This window comes from Artemia sp. Qi Xiang Cuo, chromosome 5 (assembly GCF_049724085.1).
Source record: "Artemia sp. Qi Xiang Cuo chromosome 5, ASM4972408v1, whole genome shotgun sequence".
Taxonomy (NCBI): domain Eukaryota; kingdom Metazoa; phylum Arthropoda; class Branchiopoda; order Anostraca; family Artemiidae; genus Artemia; species Artemia sp. Qi Xiang Cuo.
The window spans coordinates 35,288,922-35,311,963 of record NC_142798.1 but is presented as its reverse complement, the minus strand read 5'-3'; the positions used below and the strand labels follow the sequence as shown (position 1 = coordinate 35,311,963).

The window sequence follows — 23,042 nt, the reverse complement described above, 5'->3', positions numbered from 1 at the left end:
CAGATTGAATGGGAGGAGCTGTTTGTACGCGCCGAGGATGTACTAGCCAAAAATCACTAAGCCGTGATCTAACTGTTATATTATTTATATACAGTGGGTAATACTTATTGTCTCTTACTTAAGTTTCTCTTTGTCTTGCTAGGTTTACAGTTTGACAAAAATAATGGCCTAACCTCATATAGGATTTTTTAAATATACTTAAATGAAGTTTTAATTTAGACCACAAGATATATTAACAGAAATAAGCCAGAGAGTAGAATAATAGGTTAATAATATAAATAAACCTGGCAGTTGAATTATATTTCAACTTTTTTAAGTTTTGGTGTTATCTTTGGTTTTAATGTTTCAACGTGAGATGACAATTGTGTTGTCCATCAACAGAAATGCATTTTCTGGATTTTTTTTTTACACTGGCAATTGCTGGAAGAAGAGAAAATCTCAGAATAAGTCAAATTAATAATCATAATTCTGGCACTGTTAAGGGATAGATCTGAAATTTATGAATGTAATGATATATGTATTTTTCTCTTTCTGTACAAGTTACAGAGGAAAATCTGTGCCAAAGTCGTATGTTTCAAAGAGAATATAAACCTTAATTTACTGAGGTTGAATCAGTATGTTGGTTCTACAGTTTTGAGCAGTCTATGAAGGACTTAAACGTATGAAATTTTCATATATTGTACCCATTAGCCAATTCTGTCATGCTAATATGTTTTATATTATACTGTATTTTAGTTAAAATCAGGGTGCAATTCTTTCTAGACAAGCTCAGCGATACTATCGGGCTAGTTTTGACTGGTGATGATATGAATTTAAGCACTCTCTGTCTATCCACAAAGGTCAGAAACGCCATAAAGGACCCCCATAATGCATTGTTAGAACGCTTAATGTTTTTTCTACTGAATTCAGTTGAGACTCGGAGGGTCTATTGCTCTTCGAGTAAATAGTTTCTACCAGAAAATATCTTGCTAATCATTGCAAATACAGTGTTTGATGCTTTCTCTTAGATCCTGCTGTAATTTGTTCTATTTGTTTGTCTTTACTGTTTTTTTTTTATCTTAGATTCTTTTTTCTATGTTTTTCCAGCTTGTCTACAGATAGCATGTGTAATTCATCAAAAAGATGTGAAAAACTGGTTTGCTGAATTAAATGTTGACATGGAGCGAGTTCAGGAGGTGATAAAAACTATTTTGTCTGTTTATGAGCTGCTCAAAAATTTTGATGAAAAGAAGGAAATACAAGGACTAATTGCAAAAATGCCAAAGCCTAAATTGCAGCCAAGTCGGTAAGCGAGTCATTTCTTTTCTTAAATTTTATGAAGTTTTACTTTAAAGGCTCCAGAGGCTGGGAATCCCGACCAATGGATCAATGTGAATTTGCATGCGTAACCAAAATAATAAGGTTTGTTTTTAGACGATGCGGATTCTAATCCGTTTGTGAAGATAAAATTAAAGCTGAAAGTAAAGTACTATATAGAAGCTATTATGCCAAGAAATTTAAAGTATGCTTTGGTTTATTAATTATGTTAGGTAATGTGTGCTTTTTCTTTTTCATTATAATTATTTTTCCTCTATTAATAAGTTTGTATCTTTTTTTGCTTTTCAATCCTCTCCATTGATTGAAATGTCTGGACTGTCATTTCTTGAATTTGAAAACCTTATATTCTTTTTGTTTATTTTTGAAATTCTGTGCTAGTTTTGTCAAATCCATTTCGCATCATTTTTGCGTGCCCTTATTTTCAAGAACAGCTATGAAACCTGAGAGGTGAAAGGGAACTTCTGTTTCTTCAATAAATTTCAAATCTTAATAAGAAGCGGCATGCCAGTAGAGATGCCTTATTGAGTCGTGACGGGGCTCCTTATATGGGCATAGAATACTGACGGGGCTCCAAATAAGGGCATAGAGTCATTAGGGAGAACACGTGGTTAATGGGGTCAATGACCTCTTTTTTCCAAGGTCGATGTTATTGTTGTCATAAGTGCACGCTCTCAGCGAATGTCAAGGTCGATGTTGTTGTTTTTGTAAGTGCACGCTCTCAGCGAATGTTATGATCCAGAAAGAGTATTTGTTGTTGTTTTGGTCATGTACATGCTCGAGGCGAATGTCATGGTGTCCAGAAAGAGTATTTGTTGTTGTTGCTCTCGATCCAAATGTTATGACTTTCCCGGAAACAGTTAGATCACGTGTTTCCTTCTTAGCCAATCAGCGAGCCGGATACATCCTCCTTCTCAACCGATCAGAGGCCTGCTTACATATGGTTTCCCCGTTACATAACAATTCGCCATTGATATTTCGTATATAACGGGCATGCAATGTGATTAAATTATCAGAAAGTATTGTGACACAATGGATAGAACATATGAAATTATTGATGAACTTGAAGCCATGGCAGCCACAATTAGCAATGTAAGTTCTGTTTTCATTTTTTATTTTCAAAATAAAATTGTTTTCCGTGGTCACCCTCTCCTCTATTCGGGTAAACCCCCCCCCCCTATACAAACGTCCCTATATGATGTTTATACTCGATAAAAAAGTGTAAAATACGCTCTTTTTTCGTTACGTAAACCCCATCCTTCCTTCCCCCTCTGTTTACGACCTTAATTCTAGCAAAAAGAAATAATTTTCTTTCGTTAAATTTATGCAATTTTAAGTGTCTATATCCTAGCTAAAAGCGATCATTGACTTCCGTCACTGTTGTTATTAACCGAACCTGGTTTTGACATAATGCTCTACGCAAGGTTAAAATTAGCTGTCACCCCTTTCCTATGTGTTTACGAGCGCGGCAGCCAAAGTCAAAAGGCCCTGTTTCTCCGTCAAAATTAAATACATAAAATATTTTCTTTTACCCTCAACACCTAACCCCCCCCCGCGCCGGTTTACAACAAAACTCGCGCAAAAAGAAGTAATTATTACTCGTTAAATTTATGCAATTTTCTCAATTGTAATCTTTTATCTGAGACATCCATCGCTCTAGTGTTATTAGCTCGCTCTGATTTGACACAAGGATCTCTGGTGCGAGGCCTATAATTATCTGTCACCCCTTTCCGGCGTGTTTAGGAACGCAGCAGTCAAAGTCAAAAGGAACTGTTTCTCCTGTCAAATTAAAACGCTTTCATGCAGACAATTGCAATTTATTAAGCGCAGGCATATACAATCTCTTTTTGGAGAACCGGTGAAATCTCGTTATTTTCAAATTAAGATCTAACAATATATTTAGGACATTGGCGAAAGGGGGAGGGGGCCATGCCTCAAGTCTATCGCCATCATTGTAAGGTGAAAACAAACTGTTTCTTCGTGTGAAAAGTAAGGGGGGGTGAGTTTAAGAAAAAGATACATTGCTTTATTATGCGTAAATTGAATAGCATTTTGACCCTATCTGTCGGGGGAGGGAGGGGGTATTTTCCCAGGTCTGTTCTCAGGGATATTTTCCGTGGGGGTTATTTTCCGTGGGCTGTTTTTTCTGGGTGTGTGATAAATACCAGCTATCGTAAAAGGATATGGAAAGATAAAAAATACCGTTAATACTTTAAATGCATCAAACAAGGCATGCAAAATGTAGATTAAAAACAGAAAATAACATAAACACCTAAAAATAAGAAATTAGCCGGAGGTATATAGGTCGGCTGTTGAAGGGCTCAGTGAACCGTAATTCTTAGATTCAAAAAGGATGCAATTAGTATATTTCACAAATTTTTTTACGTTGTGCTTTCTTAGTGATAAATGCCATTTCTAGACAAAATTACATGGATGATGATACTAACTTTCTTTCTGTAAAAAAGGGGACAAATTATTTAGATACTAATTTTTTCTCTTCTTTTAAGGAAAATTATGAAGAATGCGTGCCCCCTCCTTCCAAGAAAGCCAGAGATGACAAGACAGCCCCATCAGTGCCAGCCCCAATGCAGCCTGGGTTTAAGTTAAAGAGAGAGTGGACGGCTTCTTATTATATGGTGAACCCTGCCGAAGCTATGCAAGATCGTGAAATAGCCGGCCCAGTCGTACAAGAACATAGCGACATCGCCCCGTCCACCCTCCAGCATGCACTACCTGGTCCTTTGGGTGCCCAAGTGCAGCCGGGATATGTAAATGTAAGTATTTTTTCACACCTTTCTATTCATTCATTTTTCAGTCCTTTTCAATCCCAATATAAACTTATCTCTGTGAGATATTAACCCCTCACCCCAACCATTTTTTTAAATTTATATCCCTCGGAGATATCTAAATGTAATTTTTTAAAATGAAACCACTCTTTTCTCTGCTCCCCCCTCCCTCGGAGATATCTAAATGTAATTTTTGCAAAGAAACCACTCTTTTTCTAATCATTGCTATCTCTTCACTATCACATAAGAGAATATTTTTAGGTAATTTCTATTAATAATCACTGCATTTGAAAGTCGAAATGTTGTTTTCACTAAACATTGCTATTTTCTCTGCATTCCCCCTATCTCTTCGACGTTATGGCATAAGAGAATATTTTTCATGGGTAATTTCAATTAATGCTCACCATTTGAAACTCAAAATCCCCTATTTTTCACAATTGATTATCACAAAGTTTCAAGAGAATGAACTGAGTGAGATTATTCACATTTATCTATTTGTCACAAATGGATCCCGTAATTTGCGCAAGGATATTTTAAAATAACTTTCAATCTTACAAAGCCTTGCCAATATTTTAGTGATGTGGAAACATTTTTGACGATATACTGAGTTAACGGTTCTCAAATTTAATTGAAATGTTTCCAAGAGAATGCGCTTGGAAACAGAACAGACACGCAATTAAAAATAATGTACGCTCATTTGAAGTCATAGACAACCTGTACGGAGAGTAGGCAAAACGACTTATGCCACCTAACAATATGGTTTTGTGGGGCATTCGGTACCCGGCTGGGAGCCGCGGAGCCCGGAATGCGCCGATGGGTCCGGGGCGTGCTGTGGGGGCACGGTGAGGGACGTGCCGGGGGGATGCGCCACGGGACAGGGAAGAGCCACCGGGGTGCGCCACGGGCCCGAGACGCATCGCAGGAAGCGATGTGGGTCCCGAGACGCGCCACAGGGATGCGCTGTGGCTCCGAAAAGCGCCACGGATGGTCCGGGACGCGCTGTGGGACAAGGTTAGGGGGGGCGCTGGGGGCCGCGCCCAAAAAAAAAAAAAAATTTGAACACTTTTAAAATAAATGAACAAATTGTCGCCTTCTTTGTCATATCTTAGATTATCTTCAGTTTAATTAACCAAATTTTATTGAGAAATAATAGTCTAAATTTAAAAAACAGTAGGGGATGAATTGAACACTTTGAAAATAAGCTAATTTTTCATTTATATATTTTCCTGGTTCCATACTCGCAATCTCCTCCCACCCCGTCAGTTAGAGCAGAAGAGGATGCACCCGTGAAGTCCCCCAACAATTCACTATGGGATGATTTACATCAAATTTCAGATAATATTGATGACTGTTTTTGTTAATTTTTAATTGTATATTATACTCGTAGTGCAGTTGAGCTGGTAGACTTTAGCCCGAACACTTGAAAATTTTTAGATATTTTTACCGGGGATGTAACAGGGAAGCCTCAAGTCACCTATCCCCTCACGACTCCACTTCGAACAACTGAAGTGGAACATTTGCAAGATATTGTTAAACAGCTTGGGGGAGGGTATAATATCCACGCGGGGGAGGGGGAGACAACTCTCCCAGACTTTCAGCTGTCCAACAGAATTTTAAATAATATAGTTCTATTCGCTGCAGTGTTTGGTGATCCTTCTAATGCCCTTATTGGGGGGAAATTTGTTTATGATCCTGTAGAAATTGTGCATGCCTATGTAGAAAAAATTTGTGCACTTCTGGAGAATCAAATTCAGTTGTGGGGAGGTAGGGATTAAATTAAGGTCTCTATTTTTTTAAAGGTGTTCTATTTAAATGATGAGAACAGCGAAGTGTACTATCATTATGTACATTTTGAAATGCGTGCGTTGTATTCGAATTTAGAAAATTTTTATGGTGTATTCATAGATTGGGTCGATAAAACTATAATGCATCTCGAGAACTTTAACGGCAATAGTAGTGGGTCTCTAGTTCTTTTTGTTGAAAATTTAAGCATTAATTTTTGTAAATTTAAGAAAGATTTTATTTTAAGAGGGGGGCATAGGGACACGTGTACAGTTTTAAAATATAATCCAGATCTAGAGGGTTGTAAAGGTGTCCAGCTGATTTGTTTTGAAACAGATCAAAAGTGTTTCAGATATGCTTTCCTCATATCAGCATTCGAGCCTCTAACTCGGGACCCTACCAAGATGAATTTAGACAATTGGGCTGTACATAGGAAGGAGGGGTCCCATTTCCCAATAGCAGATTTTTCTTGCTTAGAGGGAAAATATCCAGTAACGCTACGATCCATTGATATGTTTGAAAGGTCTAATGCCCACTTGAATATCGGAGTTACTGTGGTACAAGATGAAACAGACTTTGAACATGGGGCTCGCTCTAAAAAGAAAGGGGGTGGTTTTCCCTGTAAGGGGCCCCTCAGTTGATTTGGTTAAACACTGGGTTTGGCTGCTTTACACACCGCCTAGTCACCCAAACGCAATCTGTCATTTTAACACGATCACTGACATTAGTAGCGTTCTGGGGGATGGTAAGCCTAGGGGGGAATGTTTCTGCTGTCCAACATGTCTGTCTCGATTCCGTAGTGATGCAAAACCTGGGGATCATATGAGGCATTGTAGACGATATGGCTACCAGACAGTGGAAACGGTTTCAGGGGATAGGGCAATTCTACGATTCAAAAAATTTCAAAAGACCTTTCTCCAATGCAGCAAAATATCTTTGGACTGTGAGGCTAAGCTGGTGAAGGTGAACGACCCAAAATATTCCAGCCGAGTCAAAGAACATCTGGCCATTGCAGTGTCCTATGCCCATGCGAAAAGAGACAGTTCTAACACCATGCAGTTGTTAGAAATAGTTGAAACCTTGGATGAGGGGGAGTGCATGGACAAGGCGTTGACAAAACTGATTGGTACGTCTAATGGGTCTTGTGACCTTGGTATTCATTCCCTGTAGAAAAGGTTGTGGAATGCAGTGTATCGTATCGCTTTTCACATTAAAAACATAGGGTGGTGATTCAAGTGGTTTGGTGCATAGGTGGATAAGTAGGATCCAGGGCCCTGTGTAGGTAAGTGGACCGTTAGAGAACATGCCCAGGGGGCCCCCGACCTCGCCTCGGTGGCTAGTAATTTTAGAGGGGGTGCGCATCAATCGTGTAATTTAAATTTTAGCCAGCAGTTTTTTATCCCTGTTTTTAATCATAATTCCAATTATAATTTAAAATTTATTTTACCTGCACTGGAACGTATGCATAGGGAGGGAGGGGGAGTAGATTGTCCATGGGTAAATAGTTCTTTTATCTACAACATTATTCCCAAATCAGTTGAGAAGTTGTTGCTTCTCGAGCTGAAATGGCAAGTAGTGGATAATGGGCTTACGTACTGTAATAAAATTTGGTTTTTAGATTACTTTAGTTTTTTCCCCAAGGCATTGAGTCAATTGATTCAAGTGCAAAAAAGCGACAATTTTGATAGCTTTCCCTTGCTTAAACAGCACTTTCCAGACAGTGAAATGTATGACCTGTTGACCTGCAAAGGTATATACGCATACGACTATTACTGCTCTGGCGCTCGCTTAAGCGAGGAGAAACTACCTCCAATTGAAGCTTTTCACAATTCACTGACCAACAGTGAATGCACAGCCGAGGAGTATGAGTTTGCCAATAAGGTGTGTTCCAAGGGGGGTTGTAAAAATAGTTGGGATTATTGTAGACTGCACTTGGCCATTGACGTTCTAACTCCGCTGGATATAGTCTGTAAGAACACAGACCAGATCCATACAGAGTTCGGGTTAGATATAGGCTACTATTTTTCTACACCCACTTTCGTAATGTATTTAATTTTAAAAATTAGCAGGGAGGAAATAGGTATAAACACCGACGTATATCAGCACATTTTTGTAGCGCGTTCAATGCGGGGAGGGTATGTTTTTCATGGGGACCGCGTCTTATCAACCGATCCGAGCGGATAAAGCACCGGTGCAAAGTCAAATGCAGTGTTCTTGGACATGAGCTCATTGTACCCCTCGGCAATGTCCAACTACTCTTTGCCGTGTGGGAACTATCAATGGCTTGAGAATCCTTGTGAGTTCCCCGATATTACCACCGTCGAGGACAACGGGTCACAAGGATGGTTCTTTGAAATTGACGGTCACATTCCGCTGGCGCTTCACGACTCAGTCAAAGATTTTGTCTTTCCCTGTATCAATCGGCCGGTGAGCAGGGACTCGCTGAGCCCCTACAATCGTTCATTGGTTGAGGATATGGGGATGCACTGGACACCCTCTAAACAGAAGCTGATTTCTGATTTGGACCCTATAGAGAATATTGTTTTTCACCTTGTGCTTTTGCACTGGATGGTGTGCAATGGTTTCAAGATCACTAAAATACACAGGGTCCTGCTGTTCAATCAGCGACCCTACTTGAAAATGTTTATCGAGACCTTTGTAGATAAACGTTCTAAGGCAAATTCAAAGGTGGAGAATGAAAAGTATAAGCTCATTCTAAATTCAGCGTTTGGCAAAATGTGTGAAAGCGTTCGTAATAGATCTCGCTGCGACGTCGTGACTGACCCTCTAGAGTGTGCACGAATTATTGCCGACCCCAATTTTACATCATTCACGAGCATAGAGGCTGGCATGGTTCTTCTACACAGGCGAAAGCGAAATGTAGTACTGAACAAGAATATTGCAGGAGGCAGTTCAGTACTAGAAATTTCAAAAAAGGTCATGTGGTCGTTCTTTTACAATGTGTGCAAGGTGCAATGGCCACGGGAGGGGGAGGTTCAAGTTTACTATGGGGATACAGATTCTTTGTTGTTAAAGGTAAATGGATCTGAAGATTGAGTGGATGTTCTAGAAAAGGGGGTGCACATCATCTGATGAGTTGAGGTCACCAACTTGTATCCATCTCTCTACCCTAATTTTGTGAATCGTAAAGCCCCCAACCAAATACTAAAGCAAAACTCAATGGCTGGTCGGGATGTGAGCTTACGATTGGTTGTTATATGTTCCACCTTCCATTGCACGGATACTCCGATTTGGAATAACATAGCGACAAGGCCAGGGGTACTTCAATACTGTTTAAAGAGCAACATTAACATGAGCGTGTATAGAGACTGTGGAGAAAGACTGTGTAGAAAGTAGCCTAGTGCCGAGAGCACAAGTGCTTGCAATTCGCTCTCTACAGAATAGAAATTATACTGTGAGAGTAGAAAAGAATGCAATGTCATGTATATCCGACAAAGTCTATGTGCTCGAGAATGGTGTTAGTGTTCTGCCCCATGGCAACTGTCGTATTTTGGACCGAGTTGAATGCGTAGACTATCGCAATTAACTAGGTCTGGATAAATTAACCTAACCTGAACTAACCACCACTCAGCCTTTCATAAATTAACTAACCTAACCCAAGCACTAACCACCACCACTAACCCAACCACTAACCCATAGCAGTGACGACAACTATTGTTTTTCCACTGCGGTTCCCGGGGGGAGGGGGGGGTCCCTTCCCGCGGCCGCCCAGGGGGTGGGGGGGGGGTGGGGGGGGCCCGCCCGCGGCCGGCCGGCCTTCGGCCCTGCGGCCCTGGGGGTGGGGGATCCCACCTTTAAATTCACTATCATCAAGTTCAACTGTGCTACTAGTTCCCTGTGTGTGTATTTTCTTTGTTACAGACAATTTTTTGTATAGAACTGTGTTGTTGGCAAAAAGTGATGTATAGAAAATTGTTGTACAAAAAGTGTTTTTAATATTAAATACAGTGTTGTACAGAAAAGTGCGTTGAAATACAATAAGTGCCTATTTATATAGTGTTATAGTTGCCCTGTGTTAATGTTTAACATATAAAGTTTTCATGTTGACCATGAAATTTTGTCACGTTGAATAAGTGTTATTATTTTTATCGTTGTTCATGTTGAACAAGTGTTTTCATGCAGTGTCGAAATAAATGCTGCCATGAAATATGGTTTTTGTTGTTCTTGAATAGATAGATCCATGTGGAGAAAACTATTGCTACTAATTCATTGAGCAAAAATGATTTACAGTTATTTTCAGTCACGCTATTATCAGCAGCAAGTATCAAATGAAAACGAACGCCATATCAGGCCGGCGTGTACAGTATCTTTAAGTTAAGAATAAAAACTTAGACAATATAATAAATAATTGTGGAGGATTGTTCTTCGGGAAGCCGAAAAAAATCTACCAGTGATATTTACTCTGGCAATCTGCATCCGGTCAAACAAATTCAAGTGCTATATCCTTCAAACTTAACTTGGAAAGGGGACTAGATATTTTCAATAGTATTGAACCGAACTCGTAGTTAATTATTGATGATTTGGCTGAATCCATTGAACGGTTCTCACAGGAACTGCTACAACTGTTCATAGTTAACTCCCATCATGAACACATCTATGTTACTCTTGTTCTAAACAAACTCTTTCATCAGAGCAAATGTATGCGAACCCTTGATTTGAATTGCAAAGTATATATTATCTATCTATTTGTTAGTGATTATATCTCGCGCAAAACTCTCAATAATCACATATACCCCCGCGCCCCTAAAGTTATATTGTCAGCGTACACTCAGGCGACTAGCAATCCCTATGGTTACATTTTGTTGGAACTTAATCAGAACACACCCGAGGATCTACGTGTAGTCACTGACATTTTCAATACGTGAATAACTGTATACCTACCGGATAAAACTAGAATAGGTTATGAGTCGCAATTATGACGCTGAAGAAACTATACGAACAACGACATTTATTTTCCGTTTTAAGCACTTCAAAACCACTGCTTAGGAAGGCTATACTCACTTTGCTTAGGAAGTTGACAATGATTTCATTAATATAATATCTTAACTTTGTTTAATTTAACCGGCGGGATTTTTACACGGCAATTAATTTTTAAGCAAACAGAAACCCAACAATGTGTAACGGTTCGCCGCCTGTTAAGGAAAAACATAGTTTCAATATATAAAACGCCAACAATTACGTCAATTATTTGTTAGCATCTTCTCAAATTGTTGGCCAAAACGTTCCTTTATTTTAAAGCGTCTTCTCTAGATATTTCAAACAAATCCTTGGTAAACATAATAACTTTTCCTTTTTACGAATGAGCATGCTTAAGACAATCTCGCAAAATTTATTAACGATAAGACTATTGCCGATGCCAAAAAACTGCTTTTACTTCAAGATGTATTGCGACGTGTGGACAAACATAAACCATATCATGAGAGACCCACCGTCACCACAGATCCCTCTAAACAGGAAATATCGCCTTAGGATTCTGCAGCAGCATCAAAGGAGAAGGAATTGAATTCAATTGTATTGAAAATTGGAAACCTTTTGCCATCAACCTATCGAGAACAGAGTAAAAGAGTTTTATCTTATGTCGTGCTGGAAACCAATGTTACGGTTAGTGTCAGTAGAATATTCAGTTAAACTATTAGTCGAGTGAAAATATATTACCTAATCCATTTAATTTGTGATATTGTGACGAATCGTGAAGTACTCTTATACGGTGACAATAGTATATACAACTTTTTGTGTGTATCAAACTTCCCCAAAAGTCTTATTGGAAATAGGCAAATTCTAAAGAAACTAAGAGAATATAGTCCACCAACAACAACACCATTTAAAAAGGAAGAAGATTCAATATTTGAATATACTATCAACAGAAGCACTGGTTTTACAATATCCTGGGTTGCCAGTCAACAGTTAATACGGATGTATTCGCCGACCAGTTTGCAAAAAGACAGTAGTCATTAAGCTACATGTCTACGCTAAAAATAGGTGATGTTCTGAAAAGTGTTTCTAACAATATTGGTGAGGTGGGAAGTTTAAGTTCCCCCAAAACGCTTTCCAAAGCTGTCTCCGGCACCATCACATTGAGAAAAACAAAAGAGTAACTAGAAAATGAGCCGAGTTACACACTACATCAGAATCACAGGCTTCACAGTAAACACTATTGACAAACTAAAGCCTTTTTCCTCTGCATATAATGCAAATGGATCTTTTAACTCTAGACGCACTTCAAAAACGTCACAATGCACCATAAAAATATATTCTGGTGGTAATCAGTATCTTTAGTCGCTATGCCTATGCCAGTCCACTACGGTCAAAGAGATGTGTTAAATTTGCTCGGGGCATTGAAAGTAGTCTAGAACGGGATTCGTACATAAAAATTTAATCGGATCACGGTAGCGAATTTGTTAATCACCATGTGCAAAAAGTTCTTTTGATATTGATTACAGTACATTATAATATTCACAGCCCTACAAAGGCTGCATTGGCTTAACTATTAATAAGAACTATTCTTATATTAATTTAAAGATATTGAACATTTAAAAATACATCGGATTTTTTTCATTTTTTAGATAAAATCTTGTTTATTTATAATAAACGACCCCATCGATCTCTGTCCAACTCTACACCAACGGATGTTCTCTACAATGAAAATACATTTGATGATTTTCTAAAGCAATACTGCAAGGGCGAAAAAGAGAAAAAAAAAGAAGAAATTCAATATTGGTGATACTGTTTGAATTAATAGAACCACCAATATTTTTGAAATGGGTAATTATTTATGGAGCAGTGTCTAAAATCCTAGACACCATACCCATAACTTATCGACTGTGAGACACCAAAGATGATGAGATTCTCGGCGGTTTTTATGAATATGAACTGAAAAAAGTTAGAAAAACTAGTTAAAGTTATCAAATTGAAAAGATATTAAAGAGTAGTACACGACATGTATATAAACATTTTCTTTTTCGCTGGCTAGGATACAACTCAGATTTTGATTCTTGGATCAGTGCTGAAGATATTAACAATGCCCAATGATTTCTATGTGACTTTCATGTCCAATGTTTCTGATCCTCTCTACAATGATCTGAATAGAACAAGTGATTTTTGGACGAAACTCTCCCCCACCATCAAATTCGACGGAAAGTATGAAGTGACTCTTGTCGACTGTATTCTCAAAAATACCTATGACATCCTGAGAAAGGATCGTAAATATGAAATAAAAATTAGACCCTATGATTGGCCGCCACCACCAGGTGATCAAGAACAAATTCAAAAAATCAATTGGTTGGATTATCCATATATTGAATTACCCTACGAGGAACTCACCTGTATGAATGATTTATGTCGTTCTATTAATAAAAGAATTTCAGCTCGTAAAAAAAGCGATTTTTATTTCAACTATTAAAAGGAGGAGGTCAAGATCTACATTAGTTCACATATTGCCAGCGACAATGTTATTCTCAACGATAATCTACATGACGTTCTTGGTTTTAAGCTCAATATAATCAACGGTAAAATTGCGGGAAACACTAATTTCATTTTCGCTGATTACCCACCCGCCTTCACCACGGACACTTGTATATTTTTATATGCCTCATTTGTCGAAACATCACGGGTTGGTAATTCATACGTTCCCCTCTTACGAGTCCTTGAGAACGAAAAACCAATCGAGAACATATTCACCACCACAATATAAAGCATCTTCAGTATATTCCCGTAAACACTTCCTATTTGGAACTCTGTCAGTTAACACTAAAAACCGAATTGGGTGATCCCATAGCAATGTCAAAAGGTTTGGCTGTGATTAATTGCCATTTTCGACCCGTCGTTCAACAGCAAGATGTCTAATAAAAAAGTGGTATTCACTTGTCCTGATATTGATTGCTCTGTTAATACTCTTGGCCCAAGACAACAGGGCCATGTAATGGACTATTACAAGGGTCGCTGGTCAATGTATGGTTATGGTCTTGGCAGTTGGTTTGCTTAGCTCTTTCACTCTTTGCTACCCCTGGCTAGAAAATATCTTGGACCGGCTGCGACAGATTTTTCATCCTCTACACTATCAGATTGGGGCTCTGGCAAGGATTTTAAAAAAAGTGCTTCGGATAATTATAGGTCCAGCGCACGAGACCTTGGCAAGGGATTAAAACAGACTGGTAAAGACTTAAAAAGGTCAAGAAACACCACATTACTCACCAGTCTGCACTCAGGCCGGACAGGAAAGACACCCCTTATGTCAAAGAAAAGGAAGAAAAAGTTGATGCGTGCTGTAAACTAAAGTCTCAGAAAGAAAATTGTCAGAACGAAACTAGATTTCTTCTCCTAAAATGTCCTACCTACCGCATAAGGATTCTCAACCTTCAATCACCGCCTCATTGAATCTATTCAATGCCGAAAATGTTGATGTGAGTGTCAAACATGGATACTATGAACAATTTTATCCACAACAACCCCTCTCCGACAATTTCCACTTTCAATTTTATTCCAATGAAGACTACTTTATGGACATGTCTTCAACATTTATAGATTTACAAATGAAAGTCCGAAAATCCGATAATACAATGCCAATTCAGGCCGATGGGATATCCTATGAAAATTGTATACTACATAATTTTTTTCGTCAAATTAGTGTCTACATCAATGGCACTCTGGTGAGCACAAGCACCAATCTCTCCAATTATACAAGCTATATGCACTTCATGCTGATGACGCCCAAGTCAGACAAGGAATTGAGAGGTGTATCCACTGGATATGAATACATTACTAATACTGATAGTATAGATGCACATAAAAATTCTACAACTAGCGAATTGCATATACTTTGGAAAATGTATAAAAACATATTTGGCATATCAGTCGGGCTACCACCCCATGTTAAATTAGATATAGAACAGTCATTTGAACCAACCAATTTTGTAGTTATAAAGTATCTTGCTGCCAATCCTGATGTAAGTCTCTCCCTCACCTCTGCAATACTTCATGTACGCAAACAGCAGGTCATGAGTTCTGTTGCTTTGGCCGCGGAAAAACTGCGAGCCAATGGCAATAATATTAAACTACTTGTTCCTCACACAATCACCAATCAACGACATATCGCCATGGGCTAACGCATATTCACTGATTCATCCATTATCAAGGTAAAAATCCCCTTAAAACTTGCTTTGAGCTTTGTAAAAAGCACTAGTGCAATTGGATCGTTGATTAAATGTCCACATAAAGTCAAGATGTTTGGACTTTAATATCTTTTGTGCATAGTAAACAGCATCCCACTCTACAATCTATCTTTTAAAAGATTCTATAGAACATTGTATGAGTTGACCATGCAAACCCTATATCATGAATCGCAACTGCTCGAAAATGGTATAACAGAAAATATATTTGCTAAAACACATGATATCATTGTACTGAATTTGTCGGGTACACAGGATATGAGTATAGTACGTACGGGGAGTGTGCGTTTAGAGTGTACATTTTCCGATTCATGGGCTGAGAGTATTGCACTAATCTCACTAAATCAATATGAAACCTATTGGGAAATCACTCCCGAAGGAAGTGTTCTACTAGACGTAGCACCAGGAACACCGGTCAAATAATCAATGTATTTAGGATTGATCCATACATTCCCCAACACATAACCAATGGTCGACTATCGGAATACCTTGGAAAAATTCAAAGCATCATCGAAACCTTAATTATTGTCAATAGCAATCCGACGACTTATCAGGCGGGCCATTGGCTGTGCATCTTTCTAACAATGAATACGATAATTGAATTTTTTGATCCTCTTGGGCAACCCTATACATTCTACACACCTCACATCAGCAACTATATTGAGAGCAGTGGGAAAACTATTATTCAAAATTGAAAGAGGGTGTAGGATGTAACGACTAAAAGCTGTGGCTTCCCAGCACTACTATATTTTGTGTTCCGATGTCGCGGCTATACTTTCAAGCTCTTTCTCCATATTGCGGTTGGCGATCTACGTCTGAACGTATTTCGAGTTTAAAACCTACTCTCAGACCCGGATATGATAGAGGTTAATGTCCCTAAGAGTAAATTTATTAAAAATGTTTGTTAATTTGTGTATAAATAAAATGTATATATACAAAACAGTCTATATATCTAAACTTTAGATTTATCAATCTTTTATGTATAGGCAACTGTCGTGAACCACTAATGCCGATAAATCATTTGGATTCACTGTATATAGTTATCTTGATTGACTGCAAAGTCAGGGTCACATTCCTACAGTACAATGTAACTTCACTCTTGTCATATCTCTTTGTATAGTCAATTATACTATTTGCATTCATATTATGAAATTCAAGAGTTTCAATCTGTCTATTTGAAGCAATATCACATACAGTGTTTTCAAATGGTGAATCACATTCGGTCACAGCCAAATAAAAATCACTTGGCTTATAGTCATAGTAGGCAGTGTCGTCACAGCGATGACGTAGAAACCAGATTGTCTTGTTACCCCAACAGTTGAATCGTAGACCAGATTCCTCTTCCCAGAATAATTTAAATCCGCGACGATACCAATCTCGTAGAAATAAACTGAAATCACGTTTGGGGTTCTTTCCAATCATAGCGGGCTAAGTATTCTCCAACTGATCGCATTTATCATAGTGACAATTGGAGCACAGGTGCCCTCTAGGATGAGAGTCACACACCTCCTCAAGACATGAATTACATCCTTTAATTTGTACTGCATAGCCTCTATGTAATTTGCAAGGATTACATAATTTACACTTTTCTCTAGAGTCATCAATTATTGTAAAAGTCTCACTTTTAGTCCACCTGCCAAGAGTGTACATGCACAATGGGAATATAGATAACATTTTTCGGTTGCGGATGTCAACTCTCTCACAGCTAAAACAAAACTGATCCTCATCGTTCGATAAATTCAACAAGATGGAAATGGGGGGGAGAGGAGTAACTCTGTAACGTTACCTCTTTTGAAGGGTGAGCCATCTACATTGGCAATGTTTTCAAAAGTATATCCACAATATGATTCTTTCTAGTTCCAATTAATATATCAATAAATTGACTATATGCATTTGAGTCACATTTTAAAAATTTCATACAATAGTCCAATGGGGGAGAATCACTCCTCATTATATTGTCAAGTGTTCCCTGACAAGAGAATATCCTGCGTTTAAGAAATAACTTGAGAAAATCGTCATCTAAAATCAAATGTTTTTCCATAAGCTCTAGATTTGATCTAATTCTTTCTTTATCAAATGTATTCATTTTTCAATCCTTTCAAACTGACTGCTGACTCTAGACTGACCTGATTCGTTAGCCCTGACCAGAAAAGAAAAGGGAACCTGTTCTATTTCGAAAAAATTTTATTGAATAATTAGAACAACAACAATAATACAGACCATTTACATTCAGCGATACTGTTTATTGTCTTCAACATGTTTCATCAATGCACATAAAGCACATTGAAGTCTATTCACATGTGCTATATCAACTTTAGCGGCGAAACATAATTGATCCTCCATTTTAAATTTGCTCATGGATATTACATATCTTGCATATACTGTATCCCATTCCAGACAAAGCCGCGATCCTTTCGTAATTTCCACCGCAATGTTTGGTGCTCTTGTACTATTATCATCAATTCCACTATCAACTTCTAATAGGGTAAACATTCCACTCATCGCCATCAACACAAATATATATCCAAATGAGTAAAGTCAAAACTGTTCTTCTTCTCACTCTTTGAATTCTATTCACAGACTAATAAAACTATAGCAAAAAAACCCGTTCCTTATATTTACTTCATCGCTAATATGTAAACAAGCCCTCTGATTGGCTGAGAAGGAGGATGTATCCGACTCGCTGATTGGCTGAGAAGGAAGCACGGGATCTAACTGTTTCCGGGAATGTCATAACATTTGGATCGAGAGCAACAACAACAAATACTATTTCTGGACACCATGACATTCGCCTCGTGCATGTACATGACCAAAACAACAACAAATACTATTTGTGGATCATAACATTCGCCGAGAGCGTGCACTTACAAAAACAACGACAAATAAATCGACCTTGACATTCGCTGAGAGCGTGCACTTATGACAACAATAACATCGACCTTGGAAAAAGAGGTCATTGACCCCATTAACCACGTGTTCTCCCTAATGACTCTATGCCCTTATTTGGAGCCCCGTCAGTATTCTATGCCCATATAAGGAGCCCCGTCACGACTCAATAAGGCATCTCTACTCATGCCCGAAAATTATATTTTCATATTTTGTCCCCCGATCAAAAAAAGAAGAAAACATTCAGAAGTTTCTTTAGCTTAAAACAGTACCTGGTTTTAAAAGGAAAAAGGGGTTGAGGAAGGCTACTGAGCAGCCTAATGCAGAATTAAGTTCTAATCAAACTGATTGAACTTCTGTATTTTTCAAAAGTTATATATTGTAATAGAATGCTCGTTTCTACTATTATTTCTACTGCAAATAATTCCGCAGCATGAAGCCCATTGAGGCCAACACAGCTGCGGAAGTTCCCCGTCCACTTCAATCTTAAGGGCTTCACTTTTGTTCCCTCTCATAACTCTTTATTGGGGGTAATACTATATTATAGACAGGATAGAAGCTCTCCAAGCTGCTTTTTATTAGTACCTTTATATCGTTGGGACCCTACTAATTTATGGAAAACCCTAAATAAATAATTTTGAGATAAGCCGAGGGTACTCTACTATCTCTTTCTCTCTGTCTCTCTCTCTCTCTCTCTCTCTCTCTCTCTCTCTCTCTCTCTCTCTCTCTCTCTCTCTCTCTCTCTCTCTCTCTCTCTCTCTCCTGCTTTGTTTATTGTTCTCATTTATGTTAAATACTTGCAACCGCTGTCACTTTATACTGCACGCTATGCTAGATATTTGGTCGGTTGCTTGAGTCAAATAGATTTACCTATAGTTGCTATTCTTGCGTGATGTCAAAGTGTATCAATAAAAATGGAACACATCACTAGCTCCTCAACAATAAACTGAGATGCTGAAAACCTCAATGTTGAACAGGAAAATTTTGAAGATTATATAGGATTGGTTTTTTGTTCCCAAAAAACGTGAAAATACAGGATGTATCAGAAAATGTTGATCTGTTCAGAGAATAGATCCGCTTGAAGAAGGATTTTGCATCGGTAGCTTTAAAACAAGAAGTGGCAATACTCAATCAAAGAAAGGGTCATCTAGGCTTGGTATCTAAAATAAATATTCTTGTATCTATCGTGGATACTATGACTAGTCATGTTTGCCCGAAAAATGTTCGAGATGCAAGCAGCTGAACCATTTTGCCACAGTCTGCCAAGGTTAAGATCCAAAGCCATGGTTAATCGCTACAAAACAGTGCTTTCTAGCATTCTTGCTTTCCACTGAGTGAAAGAAACATTTCCGCTTTCCATTGAGTAAATCGATACCAAAAATAAAGCATGTCCGTCAGTTTACTTCAGTTTCTAAGTTTCCGTTAATTTAAAAATTGACAGAGGAGCTTAATTTAAGCCTAGAAATTAACCCTATTTCCAAAGAGTAATTAGTTACCTTTGATTGAACACATCTTCACTAGACTACTATACTCTGTCCTGCCAATACAAAATGGGAATAGTGCCGTGTCTTCTGACCAACGTAACGACCTCTCATCTCCTCTCATACCGTTCATGACGAACCTCTATTGCCAATACCCAATGAAGACAGCTAGTAGTTGTATGCTGACATGATCCACTGGAACCACACGTCATTGTTGGACATCCATATTGAAATTTGGATCTCTGAATTTTGAGCGATAGTTCAAGTAAACAATAGAGATTAACATTGTTAAAACTAAATTTCTTAAAAATGGTACTGTCTTTTATTGATATTTTTAGCATGTGTTCGCAGAATGTAATCACATGCCCTAATAAATTATAACAAAAAAGTCCAGGGAACTTTCTCCCCCTCCTGTCTTTTTTGCTCTCTTTCTCTCCCTCTCTTATAGTCATATATGCTAATTGCTTGCAACCGCTGTCCTTTTATGCTGCGCTTTGCTTGTGCTTTATGCTTGAAATCTTGTTCCAGGTGCTTGGATTATTGATGTTTACCCTACACTTAAATACAAGCAGGTTCCAAGTACATGCACGACCAAACACGTCTATAGAAAGTAGCTGATCTTCCGCTGTTCTATGTTGTATTTGACTCATTTTGTACACAATTTTATATTGACCACTTGGTATTTAAAGTTTATTTTCATCAATTTTTGACATTTGTTTACAAGTTATACGTGCTCTATTTATTTTGCATTTTTTGGGACCTTTGGCCCTGTTTATCAGAAAAATTCCTTTTTTGGTAAATTTAACTTATCTTACCTTCAATGTTTAAACTCTGAACCGATCTGTTACCACGTGACGCCCTGGAAGAATTCGCTAATTAATCTATGCCTGAAAATAAAGACGAGCGATGACTCATACAGGTTAAATATAGAGCCCAAAGCTATGTAATTCGGCCATTCATTGCCTTTGGTCAGGGTTCGTACATGGAGCAGGGGCAGATACAGGATTTCTTCGGGGGGGGGCGGCGCAAAATAGGTTGATCCGATAAACTTGCGTTAGGAGCAAGTTTAATTAACGCAAACTTGCGTTAATTAATAATTTACACTACTTTAAACCACGTTAGGGGGGTGCGCGCCCCCTCCCCCCACCCCCCCCTGGATCTGCCACTGACATTGAATATTGTTGACATTTTAAAGTTGATCGCCTAGTCCCGATCTCCGGGTGCTCTGTAATCCTCATGGTGTTTAAGCTTCTCTTGGAACATCAGTTGTATAGTTCTTTTGATTGCCGACGAACCTTGAGCACTATTTCTCCCTAGGGAGTCTAATATTGTTGAGACAATGCTACTTACTAGGTTTTCACATAAAAAGACATTAATTTTCTAGACTTTTCACAGTAAAAAATACCTCCCAGAAAGGTATTTTTTCAAAATGTCGGGGCAAAAAGTCTTGGACAAAATTTCACCTGTGGGAAAAGCCTATTTGCCTTTTTACCTTTTTTAGAAGTCACAGGAATTGAGTGGTTTCCAAAAAATTCTAAGTAACGCCTAGATTGTTAACTCTGCCAAGTTTGGTTTGCTCAAATATACAATTTCAGTCTAGTTCATGTTCTTCTAAAGAAAAATGCGCCATATTTTTTGAATGGGATTTTCTCCATAATATTTTCTGATTTGTTTTATTCAGTTTACATACTTTTATAAAAGTATTGCTTGAAGTTTCTAGGAAAACCGCGTTTTACCGAGCAATTTTAACGGGCATATTTATACTAAGTCAGTTTCTTTTTTACGGGAGAAAGTGGACACTATTTTGCAAATCTGTTTTTTTACTTGATTCAATTGTTCAATAAATAATTAGATATAAATAAAAAGGAGAAAAAATTCGATTGAGTATTTCTCTAAGCATGAAAGATCTGAGAATTTAGATCTAAGAATGTAAGCTCTGGACTGTTTTTCAAAGGTTCTTTTTGGTAAATAAGCAGATGTGTAACAAAAAATTATGTACTTATTTTACCGCTGACTACTAATATTTTTCTATGAGCAAAGACGGTCAAAGTGGTAAAACAGTATTTGGCAAAAGGATCAACTCCCTGTGACTCTCCTCTTTCAGGCGAGATATATGCAATTTGTGCGTTTCTTTCTTCCCTGATAGAGGTTTAACAGGCATTGATACTGAGTTCACAGGTTATAGGTGGTTTCAAAATATTGAATTGTGTATTCCAAAGATTTCAAATCTGAAATTATTTGCAAATTCCTCATTTAGTATAGGAGTCTGATCTCTATTTTCAGTAGATTAATTAAAAAAACTTTCCGAAAAATAGGTTTTTCAAAGAAAAGCAAAGGCCATTTTAAATTTAAGCTCAGCAGATACAAATACCTTTTAAAATTCAAACTCAAAACGACCAGAAACTACTAATAACGAATAAATGAAAACCAGAACGAACAGAAATTAAATAAACAATCATAGCAAATAAACATACAGCAAGTAATAATATAAATGAATAAATGAATCTTAAAGCAAGTAATGCTTAGATTGAATATGCAAATCAAGCTTAAAATGAATAAAAAATATTTTCCTATTGAAGTATAAATGAAACTTTAAACGAACAGAAATGAAATAAACAATCAATGCAAACAAACATACAATAGATATTAATGTAAATGGATAAATACATCTTAAAACGAGTGAAACTTAAATTGAATACGCAAATCAAGCTTGAAACGAACAAAAATCACTACAAAGAAGAGTTTGGGTATGACCTTCTATCACTGTAAAAGTCTAAAACCTACTGCGTCATTGGCGCTTTACTGAAAACCAATTTTATGACAAATATTTACTTTTGTAGTTACTATTGAAAATAAACATTGAAATTATAGTAACATTTTGAACTGATGAGCTTTCAGCAATTAATATCGTTATACATCAAATATTCAGTTTAATTTATTAGCACTTTTTAAAGTTGTTCAAGACGAATATAGTTTCACTACAAACAAGTGTTTGGATACTGCCTCCTTCCTTAACTGTAAATAAAAACCAAAAGCCTACTGCGTCATTGGCGCTTAACTGAAAACGAATTATATTAGAAATATTTTATTTTCCAGTTCTTACAGCATTGAAAATAAAAATAAAATTACAGTGAAATAAATTGTTGGACTGGTGGTCTTTCAACAATTAATATCCTTATACATCAAATATTCAATTTGATGTTGATTATACTTTCCAAGACTGTTCAAGGCGCATATAGTTTGCAGTAAAGCGCTAAATACGCAGTAGGTTTCAGACTTTTACAGTGAGAAAAGGAGGTCATACCCAAACTCTTGTTTGTAGTGATTTTTGTTCGTTTCAAGCTTGATTTGCATATTCAATTTAAGTTTCGCTCGTTTTAAGATTTATTTATTCATTTTAAGCTTGATTTTCATATTCAATCTAAGCATTACTCGCTTTAAGATCTATTTATTCATTTATATTATTACTTGTTGTATGTTTTTGCTATGATTGTTTATCTAATATCTGTTCGTTTTGGGTTTCATTTATTCTTTAATAATATTTTCTGGTCGTTTTGAGTTTGAATTTTAAAAGCTATTTTTATATGCTGAGTTTAAGTTTAAAATGG

General features: G+C 37.4%; 1 protein-coding gene across 3 annotated transcripts in view; it reads left to right on the top strand.

Annotated features, from left to right (window-relative positions):
* The window catches only part of CycC (cyclin C), an 84,859-nt gene that overhangs the window by 53,205 nt on the left and 8,612 nt on the right, over nt 1-23,042 (top strand). The window contains exons 5-6 of one of the 3 annotated variants that reach the window (XM_089088839.1): nt 1,087-1,285; nt 19,963-20,112. In XM_089088839.1, coding sequence (XP_088944965.1) covers nt 1,087-1,285; nt 19,963-19,978 — 215 coding nt within the window. In that variant the 3' untranslated portion in view covers nt 19,979-20,112. Of the gene's footprint in view, nt 1-1,086; nt 1,290-19,962; nt 20,113-23,042 lie in introns of those variants that run through there. The other 2 variants (XM_089088838.1, XM_089088840.1) reach the window with 2 other exon arrangements.